Source organism: Lycorma delicatula, chromosome 2 (assembly GCF_047948215.1).
Source record: "Lycorma delicatula isolate Av1 chromosome 2, ASM4794821v1, whole genome shotgun sequence".
NCBI classification, from domain to species: domain Eukaryota; kingdom Metazoa; phylum Arthropoda; class Insecta; order Hemiptera; family Fulgoridae; genus Lycorma; species Lycorma delicatula.
In genome coordinates this window covers 132,890,978-132,906,091 of record NC_134456.1, presented here as the reverse complement: position 1 = coordinate 132,906,091, position 15,114 = coordinate 132,890,978, and the positions used below count along the sequence as shown (strand labels likewise).

Here is a 15,114-nt window from a genome sequence, read left to right as displayed (position 1 = left end):
GCTTCTGGTTAAGTGTAAAGTTTCAATCACAACACCAAAAGCTGCTCAACAGTTTCAGTGACAGTCTGATGTACCATTTCATTATTTGGAATTGTAGGACCATATCTCTATGAGGAATATGACGGGTGTTCAGTTACAATAAATATACAATACTATGTTAGCATATTAGAAAATATTTTCGGTCTTAATTAACGAGTCATCTGTTAATCATAATTTCTAAAGTTTCCGTAACAGTTATAAATAAATTTTTTCTGATTACGTCATCTCGAAGAAGAGGGATATCCGTGGCCGGCAAGATCATCAGATCTGTGTACTTGTAAATTTTCCTTTGGAGTTATTTGAAATCGCACTTTCCTCACCACCACTACCATTACCAAGCAATCTGCAGGATCTTAAAGAACAGATCCGATAAGAGGTGGCTCGAATTCATGTGGTCACACTACAAATGCGATAGGTAACCTACGCACAAGACTGTTGAAATGGTGGACCATCTCTTAAATGTTATTTTTAAATAATAAGAAATGATATATTTTCATTTCATAAGTAATAAAGTGATGAAATATTACTTTTTTATTAATTTTAGTGAATTTTTAATTTCCAGATTCATTGTCATTGTGTAATATCTGTTACATATTTTTTCTTATTTTTTATATTCAGTAATACCGTTGTTTCCTGTAAACATATGTCTATATATAATAAAAAATTTGGAGTGTCGCTTTATATGGAAGTGAAACTTGGACAATCGGAGTATCTGAAAAGAAAAGATTAGAAGCTTTTGAAATGTGGTGCTATAGGAGAATGTTAAAAATCAGATGGGTGGATACAGTGACAAATGAAGAGGTATTGCGGCAAATAGATGAGAAAGAAGCATTTGGAAAAATATAGTTAAAAGAAGAGACAGACTTATAGGCCACAAACTAAGGCATCCTGGAATAGTCGCTTTGATATTGGAAGGACAGGTAGGAGGAAAAAATTATGTAGGCAGGCCACGTTTGGAATATGTAAAACAAATTGTTAGGGATGTAGGATGTAGGGGGTGTACTGAAATGAAACGACTAGCACTAGATAGGGAATCTTGGAGAGCTGCATCAAACCAGTTAAATGACTGAAGACAAAAATAAAAAAAATAAAAAATGCCCACTAAATTGAATTTTGAAAGACATTTTACCATTAATAGTTAGATTGGCAATGGCATCTTTGTCAGTTTATTCTACAACAAATATATAAAATCGTTGTGGACTATAAAGATGTTGATGGTATGGTAGCTACGGGCTTTAGGTGCATACAAAAGCTCACTAACATGGGAATGGAAGAGCCTTATCCGTCGCCTACCGGTAGGGCAGGCGACGGATAAGCTGAAGCGTCTGCTGCTGTATGAAGGCTGGCGGGTAGGGAAGGAACGGCTCCTTTACCTGAAGGACATAAGGTGATGAGACATGAAGAGTCGCGTACTGTGTCAGTCAAGGCCGAGGGGGCGAACCTTTGCTGACCTATTCAAATTCGTCAGCGAAGGTGTCGAAAAGGGGATGACTGAGGTGCTCTCGGTTAGAAAGGAGATGGATGACCCTGTTTAAATACGTGTACCGGCGAAAACGGCTGAGGCACTGAGGCAGATGATTAGCAGAAGGTTGAGGGGATTGCGGTCACGAATATTGGCCGGAAGTCACGCCCTGCATATTTTCATGGAAAGGACCAGGAGCGTGATGTTACTACTAACGGGGTGGCTGAGTCGGTGGCAGTATTTGTGGATTATGCCACTGCAGAGTTGAAAGTCACCTTCTTGCGCCCAGTTTATCATCCCAGAATGCGACAGTTTCGGTACCGGGTTTCGCAGTCCGAAAGTAAATTATGGCGGGGAGGATTCCGCGGGCTGAATCAACTGCCGCATAATCTAGAAGTAAGAGGAAATGAGCCAGCGTGGTGAGAATGCAAAAACGATTGTAGATGCAGCGAGAGCTGTCATGTTGCAGCGAAGTATGGGGGCCCGGATCGTTCTAGTCTAAAGCTTTGTTTTAGATGCAATGTTGAATAACACAGAAGGAATGAATGTCCCCAGCGTGAGGGGTACGTGGTGGACAAGAAGAGGAGTGAGTGCAGGGAAAGTTGCGGGTAATGAGACGTCACATATCGAAGGGGATGGTGACGACTACTATAATATTTTCTGTCTATTGAGGCGTTCTCTGCAACTCAACGAAGATAGGAACAGATGGGCGATAGATGCCTAGGGGGAGGTCCCTTCTCGGCTATCTGCCGATGTTATGATGAGTAGAAGGTAGGGTGGAAGTTTTTAGTTGACCTGAAGCGGAGCGACCAATACCGGATGGCTGTGGGCGATCATCCTTGGGGAGTGGTCAGCGGGGGCTTCTAGAAGTCGTCGTTCGCCGTTGATCCCCTGGGGACGTCATTATGGTTATTGTAATTCGATAACATGAGTGCCCGGGTGATTGCACAGGGGCTGTGTGCATACCATGTGGTTTAGGTCCGGCCCCTGCGTGACTAGAGAGGGAAGTTTTTTAACGGGTGAGAGCCTCGCACTTGCCGTCAGAGCGGGCCTGGCGGCGGCTGGTAGAGTTTTTCCCTCCCACTAAAAGGAAAAAAAAAATTTGGAAAATTATTGTTTACACTATTAAAAACACATACACATATGGGAATAATTTATACCGATCACATAATTTCAACATTTATTGAAGAAATTAAAAGTAAACACCAAATAATTAAAAGTAAATTAAATATGAATTTATACATATATAGAAGAGTTAGGGTTACATGCGCAGACGAGCGTGTCTTTCACACGCGAGAGCTACATGCAAGAGATATAGACACTCATACACACTAATGGTAATACAGAAGGAGTACATATAAAAAAACAAATTAACGTAGTAGTTAATATCATCATGAAATAATTTTGCAAAATAAATTATACAGATAACAGATTTGTTCGTAAATTACAAAAAAAAATAATTGAAAAAATATTGTAAATAAACATAATAATAAATAAATATTACATACGATTATCTGAACGTAAATCGTTTGCAAAATAGTCAGCATTTATGATAAAAATAATACAAGTATAACAAATAGAGCGAAAAATCCACAAAACAAATAATTCATCAGAAAACAAATAAATATGGTTAATTTTACCTAATATGAGATATTTTAATTGGAAATAATATTAAAAATGAAGCAATTACCAGATCATTATGGAAAATATTTTCAGAAAAATAAATAACATGAGAAAAACTGACAATAAAGTTGTAATACTTTTCTGGCATTGGTTATTTATTCTTGTATAATGAAAGAATATGATGTACGAAAATAAACCAAAAAAACTTTTGAAAAATTCAAAAGATCTGTATTTTTAAACTTTGATCGGAACTCCTATCCTCGATTTTATACTAAAGTATTTTTTTCTTTTTTGGTACATTTGTACTACTATTATGTCTAGGAAGACATAAAAAATCTGGCTAAAAATATACAAATAAATAAAATGATTTTTCGGAAAAGGAAGAATAAAAAAACCAAGAAAAATGTCCTAGAAATACTGTATTAATAAGATTAAATATTTTCGCCTGAAAATGTTTTTTTTCTTTATTCAGAATCAAGACAATTAATAAACCGTTTTTTAATGTACCCTCATTTTATAGGAAACAACGAATACAATGTATTTTTTTAGTATTGGAATTCTTTTTTAGTATGTCAAATTAAAATCAGATGAATGTAAAAGATTCGGATCAAAATTTAAAATTAAAAAATAAAACAAAAAAACATACTCTGCTGTATTCATATAATTTTAGTTTTTAAACATAAAAAAAATTATTTTAATTTCTAAATAAATTTATTTACAATACCGAAAATTCTTTACAGTAGAATAAATTTATAGTGCAAACCTAGATAAAATAAAAAATCTAAAAGATATGTCGAAACGTTCCAACAACATTAATCTAACGGATATAGTGTTACATACATGACGATATTACAAACCCAAGAGTTCACCTCTAACAGACGTCAACGGCAAATAACTGCTTATTCTTAGCGATTACCTACCTAGTACCGACAAGTTTAGCCGGAGTTTATTTTTAACAAAGATTAAACAATCAAAAGTTACATGATTTTCTATCGAAAATTCATCAAGCATGTCTAATGGGGCTCGACTTCATAGCCTGTGGTAAGTCCCTTAATCATAACATATTAACACATAATCTTAATATAAATCCCTTTTGTTTCATTCATCGGGTTTATTCCCCTTAATTTCTAATTGCTTGGAAACGTAAAGTATTGTGATTTCCCAAAACTGATACCTATATATTTTTAATATTAACTTAAAGGAGTAACAAATATATATTAAAATTGTTATAATATACATAAAAGCTCATAATATATATTTTATTCATCGAAGTATATAATTCTTAATATAGGACACAATAAGTTTAGATTCATAGGTCATATAATATAAAAAATATGTTACATTTATAACGCAGTAAATGTATGTTATATTTACGTAGATACTTGTAATCTAGCAATTATTTTACATTTACATATTAAATAATTCATGTAAAACCTTACTTAATATTTGAACAGATTTAATTGTAATTTAAATTTTCTGTCATAAATTAATTTTAATAATAGAAGCATAAAATCAAAAGTCTCTTAACTTCAAGGGGCAAAGGACTGTAGAACCTTGTACCAATAATCTCTTTATCAGCACCTCTAAAATCCCATTATGCCCACTATTGTTCTCCTTAGGGAATGACGTAGTGCTATAATCTGTCTGCTTCAAACCATTATTTCATTCCTTATCAAGCAAAACCAGCTTTAACACTTAGATAAATAAAGTCATTAGAAATTCACCGTAAACTACACATGTTTTCCTTTATCAGTTGTTTATTTTATTGCTGATTAATTAATATAATTTCAAGGGAACAAAATTCCAAAATAAAACCTTTATTTAAAATTCTGTATGGTGTTAACGATGTAAGAAAAAAAATATTAGAATGGGTTGTACTAAATTTGTTAATATATTATTATAATCTTGTCACAATACATACTGTAAAAAGTTTTTTTATGTCCTTTAATCCACCTTTTGTTGGGGTAACTCAATATGAAAACAGAACTCTTTGATAGAATATTAAAAAAGCAGGAAGAAGATAACGTTGCTCTTTTAGCTTTTACGTATGACGTAATATTGTAACGCGGATCAGTAAGTTCGCTTTAGTGTTGGGACATGCATTACCAGTAATCACATATTTCTAATATACTCAACTCATTTATCCCTAATCTAGCTCAGAATTTTCATTTCTTTTTACTTTTCATAGTTATTTTTATAAAATTTAATAAAACAGAATACGTGCACCTATTAATATTGATTAAATATTTTATCGAATAAAATATAAAACGCATTTTCATTCGATAACATCCGTTTAAAAATTAATAATAAGTAAATATTTGATAAAAGTTTTTGTTCTGACTATTTGTTGTACTCTTTTTTTGTTATGAAATCCTTCTTTTAGAATATCTTCGTATTCTCTTTTTAGAAAATTATTGTGTTTCATCCAAAATCCATCTTTCAAATTTGTAGTTTATAATTTTCTGTAAAAATTTAAATCTATTTGTTGAACCATAACATAAAAATGATTTAATGGATTATAAACGATACGGGTTCAACTTTTCTTAACGTCAACTAAAATTTAGAGAAATTTTAATTGGGTTTCATTCTTTGTAAGACTATTTTTTGAATTAGCACAATTTGTATTCATTCCACCGAGGGGGAAAAATTAAGGTGAAATATTTTTGATATCCTTTTGGGAAAAAAATTGCAATGGTTTACCATCTTTTACAAACGTATTATTAATCATTTTCCAGCTAAAAATTTATTCTAACAAAACGTGGGCAAATGTTTGTTGGAGAATTCTTTATTGATAAAAGAAGTAAATTACCGTAGGAAAATTTTTTCTTGTTTACAAAACATTTAGCTGAAAAATGTGAATATTTTATAGTAATTTTTCGTATTATAGAAGTATTTTTTTTTTTGTTACATGAAATTAATTGAACAACTTATTTACCTTTTATTTATTTATTATTTTTTTTTTTTACTGAAGCAGGTAAATATCATTAAATAACATGTTTCTAAATGTAGTGAAAATTATTGAGAATCAAATCCTTAAAAAAACGGATCAAATTTCTTTTAAATCTACTTTTGGTTTAAACGTAATAATACAATTAAATAATTCAGCTAGTTAACAATAAGTTCAAAAATTGAATAACAAAATAGGAACCTTTTTATCATATTTGGTGCTCAAAAAAAAAATGACCTTGTGTTTGTAGAAAAATTATGACAGAAATTGACCCAAGATTTGTATAATCAGTTGAAGGCTAGAAGTAATAATACCATTATTACATTTTTATTACAAACATTTCATAAATTAGAATGTTGTTATTATGTGTAGAATGCAGTTTTGACACAGTATAATCAAATTAAAAATTTTAATAATTTTTTAATGATAAATCTAAGAAAATATACGTTAAACGAAACGAACGGTGTTTCCCTCACGTAAGAAACTTTTCAATCCCAAAAAAAAACATTTCCAGCTGACAGAATACTTAAGTGTAATCGAAAAGCTGTGACAAACAAGTTAAAAAAAACAGAGAAAACGCGAATTTGTTGAATCAGGGGATAGATAAAAAATGAATAACTATGAATTTAGTTAATTCTAATCATGAAAACAGCACGCTAGAAACAATTATTAAAACTAGATTTATATTTGTTGAGCCTAATTTAATTCATTACGCTTAAAATCATTGAGTATAACAAGTAAACGTATAAAAATAATAGTCTTAACAGTGTAATAAAGATTATAGATAATTATCGTATTTATTTATAATTACTAAAGTCGTAATTATTATCATTATCAGTTCCTATTATTATAAATTATTTATATTACACATAATTATATTTATAAAACCCAAAATTTTTTCTTTCATTCTTAACTTTATTTTGAATTTGTAAAAACATTACACTACAGGGGATTTGCTAAGAGTACTGGAATATGAGAAATAAAGTTTCATCGATTTAAATCTCAAATTTTAATTAAAACTTCGAAGTTCCTGGTTTAGAACAATTCTGGATAACAAAAGACGAAAAATCTTTCCTAAGTAGTAAATAACGATTATCATTTAAATATATTTTTAATGGTAATTGGAAAAGTTTTATGCGGTTAAAATTGTATTTTAAATTGAATAAGGGAAGTAACTCACCGACGTTCGGTAACAATTTTTTAATACTTTTCTTAAGATGGATTTTTTGCTTTCTCCTCGCTTATTTTTCATTTTACTTCAGTAAATGATAATCCATTATAGTTTTATTTTGTAGTTTTAAGCTGAGAAATATGCTAACTGTGTGAGTTTACATTATTTGGCTAATGACTACCAATGAAGAGAAAAAATCGATTCACCAAAGAACGAAAAGAGAAACTTTTACTCGAAGAGAAAACATATTTTTGTAAAATGTTAAAAGAATGTAAATTAACTAACACGTCTACTAAATGCGGCATGAAAACATAATTTCTTATTCTATCTCTTAAATAAAACATATTTGTAATATTTAAAAAGAACAAAATTAATTAAAAATCTATTTACAAATATTTATAAAACGTGTGGTAAAATGCATTCTAAGAGATATTGTAAAATACTTTATCTAAAACTTTTACCAGTTAGAAGATGATCTAAATATTTTTTAATAGATATAAGATTTCGCATCACCTGGGAGGAAATCGTAATCTACTTTTTGCGAAATGATTTCGTCAACCAATTCCCTCGTTTTTAAGTTTAATAAAGAAAAAGTATCAAAATAAAAGTTAAAGAAAATGTCTTAAAATAATGCTTAGAAGGTTTATCATTACAATGATATAATTATGTGATTAATAACCAAAATAAGACTATATAAGGAAAAATAAAAAATTGAGGCGTGAAGGAGGATGTGGCTAGCAGCAGTCTTAAAATTGCTTATCAGATTAAAAGTTTTATATACACATATATATTTTTTTCTTTTTCTTTTTTTCATTATTGTCACAAATCCACAAAATTAATATTTTTACGACCTCCCGAATCAATTAATTACTTTTGCACGTAAATTGGCTTAATATTGCTAATACACCAATAAAAATGAAACAAACAACCTCCTTTCACCGACTTATGTTAATTAATTTTTTTTTATCATGTAATGCCATTAAATGTTCATTAAAGCAAAAATAATCTGATTAAATAAAACGTATAAAAAAAGTTCCGAATAAATTTACATGAGACTAGATATTTTATAGCTTAATTTGCTATTAAAATGATTTTAGTATTTTGTTAATATTTTTAAAATTTAATCCTTTTGTTTAATGGCTTCTTATGACTAATTTTGTTGTAGTGTTTTAAATAATACTTTCAAGAAAATATTGTAGATGTTGTTTCTAATTTATACTGTTTCTAACAGAAAAGTATTCAAAAGAAAGTTTATTTTTTATTTTATTAAATATATTAACTTTAAAAGGAACACATCTTTACACAAATTCCTTACATTTTCAAATCCTTAAGGACTGAGATGCTACTTATAACTCAGTAGTTAAACTCGTTCTGACATGTTACACTTTCGTTCTCCATGCCTGTCTTTTTTTATATCTGAATTTTTAAAAGTTAAAATTTAGGTTACAGTAAGAGAAAATGGAAGTGGCTTTCCGACTAATAAAATATAATGGATACTTTATAGAAAATAATAAATAAAAATAAAATCTATATCTACATATAAACAATGCTTGACATAACAGATGCATAATTTTTTGTACATTGCCTAGTAGATGAATAACAAAAACTTTACTTCAGGGAAATCTGAGAGCATATTTTTATAAAAATAATTTTTAGATGCGGGACTTAAATTTTAATATTTAAAAATAGTTTTTTATGCAGACGTTTCTGAAAAATATTAACTGCCTGAAGCACTGTTTAAATCAATTGAAAAATAAATTTACTGCCTAACAATTCATGAATAAAATATTTCCTGGTTCATTATATGTTATCATTTTATATTTGTGTCTCTCTTTTTACAGGAACTATGAAAATGTACGTTTTCACAATGGCTTGAATGTTTTTCTATCGTCACTTGAATATAAGGGAAGCAATGAGATATCATTTTATGTAGGTACTTGAGGTTTTGTCTGAGTAACTACATATTATAGTATAAATTTTGTAAAATAGAAATTAACCATAACATTTCAAACCTAAATTTTACTTTTAAAATGCAAAATTATTTTTATTGTTTTTATATTGAATACAATTATTAACCTTTCTTAGCTTAATTAAATAACATTTTGACAAATACTATATGTACTATGCATACATGTGTTCTCAAAGTAAAGCGAGTTTTGAAAATGGAATATATTCAAAACACGTTAACCTTTATTTACGCTTGAAATGATTTAATTATAACGAAGCAATGAAGTGTTAGATAATTGTATTTAATACAACAATTATAACGTTCATAGTATTATTTTTAGTTAGTAGTAAAAATATAATTATATTTTAATAATAATACTTCTATTCCTTTATAAAAATCTTTATACTGTGAACCTAATTATTATTATATCTTAAAATACATTATGTAGTTAATGGATATAAAATTTATATAAGTTAAGTTTAACATCGGTATTTAACACAGAAATTCAATTAATATTTTGGAAAAATTATGGTTTTGAAATAAATAAATTTAATTTATTTTTGACGATGTGGAATAAAAATCTTCTTTCATATGTAATTATTAATTATTTAATCATGTTTTTCAAATGATTGTGAACTTATAATCACATGACAACTACGTTTTTAACGTGAACATTGTTAAATTAAAAAGGCTAGCAATTTCTAGAAAAAAATATTTGTTACAGTAAATGCGCTAGAAAAGCGGATTTTCGGTATTAATTAACCTTGAAAACGTACCCAAAAAATCATATCTTTACCTCCGGTTCCTTTGAACCGATTCGCTTGAAAATCAGTAAGGCTTTATTTCTAATAGATTTACACCATTCTACCAAGTTTCAAAAAGTACTGTTACAAATTACCTACTAGAACGAAAAAAATTTGAAAATGTGCCCAACGACCCGGTTTATTTTAGCTCTAACTCCGGTTTTTGTATAAAATGATTAGGTTGAAAGTCAATAAGGTTCTATTCCTAGTAGATTTACAACACCCTGATACGTTTTTTCAGAACTCATAATTCTTTGGAAATCCCCCCCCAAAAAAAAAAAAAATTGAAAACCTAGAGTCAAATAGTATTCACCTGATCTACCGATAAAATAAAATTAATTATGGAATTATGATTTATTTTAATGTCTTTCATAAAATAGAACATTGATGGTTAGCATGATTTCCTGTTTTTTCTCACATACATACTACACGTTTCTATTATTATGTTTTTTTTTTGCCTTTCACTCAACTGATCCTGGATTTGACTTACAGGAAGGATGTTATCGTATTTTACTAAAATATTCTCGTCAAAAAAGTTACTCTAGTTGATTACATACCGTTTTCTTTTTCTTTTTAAAGAACGTTTCTCGATCAATGTTTTATTAAATACGATATAAAACAAGATAGATCTTAAGAGGAAGCGACATCATATTATAATTAAATAGAAAGATATAAATTACGGTAATTTATAAATTTATTCAAACAAAACGAGAAATGCTGATTTGTATTGCTTGATACATTAGATTTTAAAACACGACATCAGTGTTTTCATATAACTTAATAAGCTGTACGATACTATTAATGTTATATCGAGTGAGGTTGCTGTATTTCTGTTGTAGATCGTAGTTGGATAATCTACTAGATTTAAATATATGCAAAATTCTTTTTTTCATATACTGTCTATAAATTATAAGATACTATTAAAAAAAACAACTATTTTCATACTGTTAAAATAATATTTAAGTAAACTTAGATGAATACAACTCGCTTTAAATTTAAATTACTCATATAATAATTAGGATTAAAATAATATTGCGGTATTAATATTATATTTTAATATCCGATCTTGTCTGTAAAACTTTTATTCGTTTTTTATTTATTTATTTAAAGTTTTAATATATTTTATTAAAAAGTAAAATATTTTTATAAGCTACAAAAAAAAGTTAGTTGGAACGAAAGTTTAAATTATAAAGTAAGATATTTTTAACATTTAAAAAAGGAATTTCCAGTTATTAACATTAAATAATAATTTTCAAATTGTAAAAAAAAATTGTAGTAATATAAATATATAAGAGCTTAAACGTGCTATCAACTGATTATACGTTTTAGAAAAGTGAAACGTGTCTTGTTTAATAATTAATTAGGAACACCGTTTGAAGTATTTTATACAGCATGCTATATTATACTTTTTAATTTTCTGTTGTTAAACGAGTATAATCGATACACTGAAAAAAAAAAAAAAATGAAATGATGGTTATTAGTCCTTTAATTCACAATCTAATTATTTCATTATGTTGTATAACTAAAAAATTCTAAATTCTTCATTTTCAACTGGAATAAAAAAATGTGGGATAGATATTTCATCACCTTCTTCTGCATAGAAGTGTCTACGTGCAGACATCCGTTTTGAATTATATGCGCTATTACATTCTATCTAATCGGAATGTCCGATTTTCAGTTCTTTTCTGTAAACGTTATTAGGCACAAAAAATCCCGACTGAAATAATCTTTTAAAAATTAATATCACGTATTTCATTAACACCTACCAATAATAATGTTACAGTAAAATAACAGAAACCTATAGTTTATATAACTAAAAGAAGAGCTGACAATACAGTTGCAGGACTTTCACAAACGGGGTTTTTTTTCTGATGCACGGTTAACACACACAACTTATAGTATTTATCATTTTATTTAAATATACTTCTTGTTTTTTTAAATCAATAAGTCTAACTAAAGCGGGTGCGTATACCGTATTTCATTTGCACGGTTGTGGCGGTATTTTAAATACTTTAAAGTACCGCCTTTAAAGTAAGGTGTGGCCACTGTAAATACTTTTTTACACTTAAAATGTGTAACATTTACATTTATTTAACTCTACCGGTCGGTCACCTGTGACGTTACAACGTAGCAGTCGACTACAGCAGCTGTACGGTAGTTCTACACTAGCGCTCCTGTGGTGAGAGACGGATACTAATGATAAAGTATACACTACTAGCCAGTACTTTATTTAAGCATTTTTTGAGGTAGGGATACGATTTTGCAAAATACTTTTTTTGGAAATATTAATTTTTAGTTAACAAATGTGTGTAAGAAAAATAATGTACTGAAGTGATCTGATCAAGTTCGGTCTAAATCGGGCGAGTAGTTTTGGAGAGATAAAAGGTGATGTAGGGTGCAACACCAAACACATACAAGTGCATACGAACATGCGGAAGGAACATTTCCATCTGGTTTTTTTGGTTTTTTCGGTTCCTTAGGTGTCAAAACGTCAAGATCTGGTGAAAATTACATATGCCCAAATTGGATCGATTACAAAAATTTCCCTTGTAAAGCTTTAGCAGCTCTGCTATAGCGCTTGATTGGAAAGTAATACCGAAAACAGTTTTCATGGTTATTTAAAAAAAAAAAATTGTTATTTCAATCTCCAAACTCCATATTGATAAAAAATGTTTAACCAAGAATGTACGATTTCGGTTCGTTTCATCAGTTGCTTTGATGAAGGTAATCTACCAAATATCAGTACTATAGTATTCACGTAAAAGATGTTAATGTTTTTTCTAGTAATAGATAATTTGGCAAATATCATTACATAAATTTATCCTTCGATAAAATTTGAATTATATTTATCAAGAAAATTCCAAAATAACATTTCAATAAATTTCTTTAAATAAGGATGTTTGTTTAAATTGGTAAAATAAGAAATTCAAGTATATGCATACTCATCCTAAGACAGAATAAATGTGGCTGTATAAACCCCCTTCGTAATGAGCCGTGCACGTTTGAGTGAGATTTTTATCATTCAATAGTGATTATACAAGATGGAGATAAAATTAAGCTAAGATGAATTTGAAAAATGTCATTAAAATTAATTTTTATTTTCATTATTACTTCTTTCCAACTACTAGTTAAAATTTATAAATGACCACACGTATACATTTTTCTTTAAAAATTTTCTATTAGTGCAACAATATCGTTTTGAAATAAGTGCCTTAGCAGAAAGATATAAAGGTTTTGAATTTTTTCATTGTCGAAAAAACAACGAAACGTTGTGAAAGTTGTACACAGAATACACAGGAATATTTGTTTGTATTTTACTTACAAATAGTGTATTTTTATCTCCTATCGTAGTTATAAACATTTGTATGTGTCAAAAAAGAGCAAAAAATAATTTTTTTTCTCTAGAAAAAATTATAACAAATGAGTTTGTTTGGTACTAGCTTTTACTAAAACATGCAAAAAATAACAGGCTTAAATTTTTTTAGTCTTATTGTCAATACATACGACAAATATCACATTGCTGATCATCCACTGCCCGTCAGTACAAACAACTACGACGATAATTGACTGATTTTTGCAATTCACTGTTACACTAAATTTTTTATTTTTTTATTTTTAAGGCCGCAAAGGACCACTTTAGTCAGAATAATTCAAGTCTTTTTTGCAGATCTTTTGGCCTTTAAGTTCTTAGCTTTTACTTTCTCCCAATATTTAGTCATTCTTAATGATCTTGCTTTACGATCCTCTTCTGAATAAACCCTTTTTTTATAATTAAAATTTCTTAATTTAAAGTTGCTATTCGGATCTTTAATAACAAATTTTAATTTTTCGGATTTATTAAGTAAATCTTCGTAAGTCAAATTTAATTCTTGCATGTCTTCTTTAATTTCTTTGATCCATAATGGCGGATTTTTTAAAGACCAAAATCGATCGATAATTCTCCAAGTAATCCTATCCTGCGGTAATCTTAATAAGTGTGCACAGAAAGAAACGTTCTTAATGTTCGATTTTAATGTTTTACGTCTCATTTCGCTCGGAAAACTTAGCTCTAGCACTTTGTCATGTACTTAAACCACTACACTAACTTTATACCACTTTTTTGACACTCTCTCAGGAGCACTTCAAAGTATGCCCTGGTTCTTTATTAAAGACAAATCGATTAAAAATCCAGAACTCGACGAAGATTCATAACAATGTATTATATAAATAATTTCACGTAACAAATTTCATTTTGCTTATATTCATAATAAAATAACGACAAGGGACAAAAAAAAGTTAATTTTGGCTCGTATCAGTAAGAAACAAATACTCTTAAATTAAATTCAATAAAATACTCCTCAATATTTACACAAGAAAGTGATGTAAAAATTATTTCAATAAATATATATTATTGTTTCATTTATTCTATAATTATACTAAAAAATAATACTAATAAAAATATTCAATTATTTTGAGTATTTACTTACTCCACGTATGGCTCCAGCTTCTGTATCCACAATTCTCGAACTGTATCTTGGCCCAGATAGCGCTATTGGAAACAGTGTTGCGATGCACAGACAGACGCCGAGCACCGGTCTCCATGTCTGCATCCTCCCAACACCCAGAACCCATCACATCTCGACTTACCCCTATGACTGTACGTCCACCATCAAATTAAAACGAATGATTTTTGATTTATCAAAATTATAAAGTAAGTCTAAAGTTAAATTTATTTTACTTATTACCATTTTCAAAAATATTTACGCGAAGTTTTCATTTCAGTTCAACTTTTCTAAATTATCAGTGACTTATTTATAAACGGTAATAATTTATGAATAAATATATTAAAGGAATTATACTTCTTCTGTAAAGCTATTTATGTACTAAATTTAGGTGGAAATAATAAACGAAGTAGTTTATTTTTAATTTAGATATACAATTTTGGGCAAAAAGAAAAAAAAAGTTCGCGAACTGCACCTCTACACGACCAATTACCTGAAAACAAAAAATACAAACAAAATTTAACCATGTTTGCCTTAAGTAAAAACTTTGTGTGTTTATTCATGAGCATGCAAGCGTTTCCACACATACATACATAAATATTTATATATATATATTCATATAGTAGCTATTTATTTATCA

General features: G+C 28.8%; 1 protein-coding gene across 1 annotated transcript in view; it reads right to left on the bottom strand.

The window, feature by feature from the left end:
* LOC142320256 (neuroligin-1-like) overlaps positions 1–14,741 on the bottom strand; it is a 770,210-nt gene extending 755,469 nt beyond the window's left edge. The window contains exon 1 of the mRNA XM_075357957.1: positions 14,460–14,741. Within this exon, the coding sequence (XP_075214072.1) occupies positions 14,460–14,582 (123 nt within the window). The 5' untranslated portion in view covers positions 14,583–14,741. The remainder of the gene's footprint in view (positions 1–14,459) is intronic.
* Between the last annotated feature and the right edge of the window lie 373 nt (positions 14,742–15,114).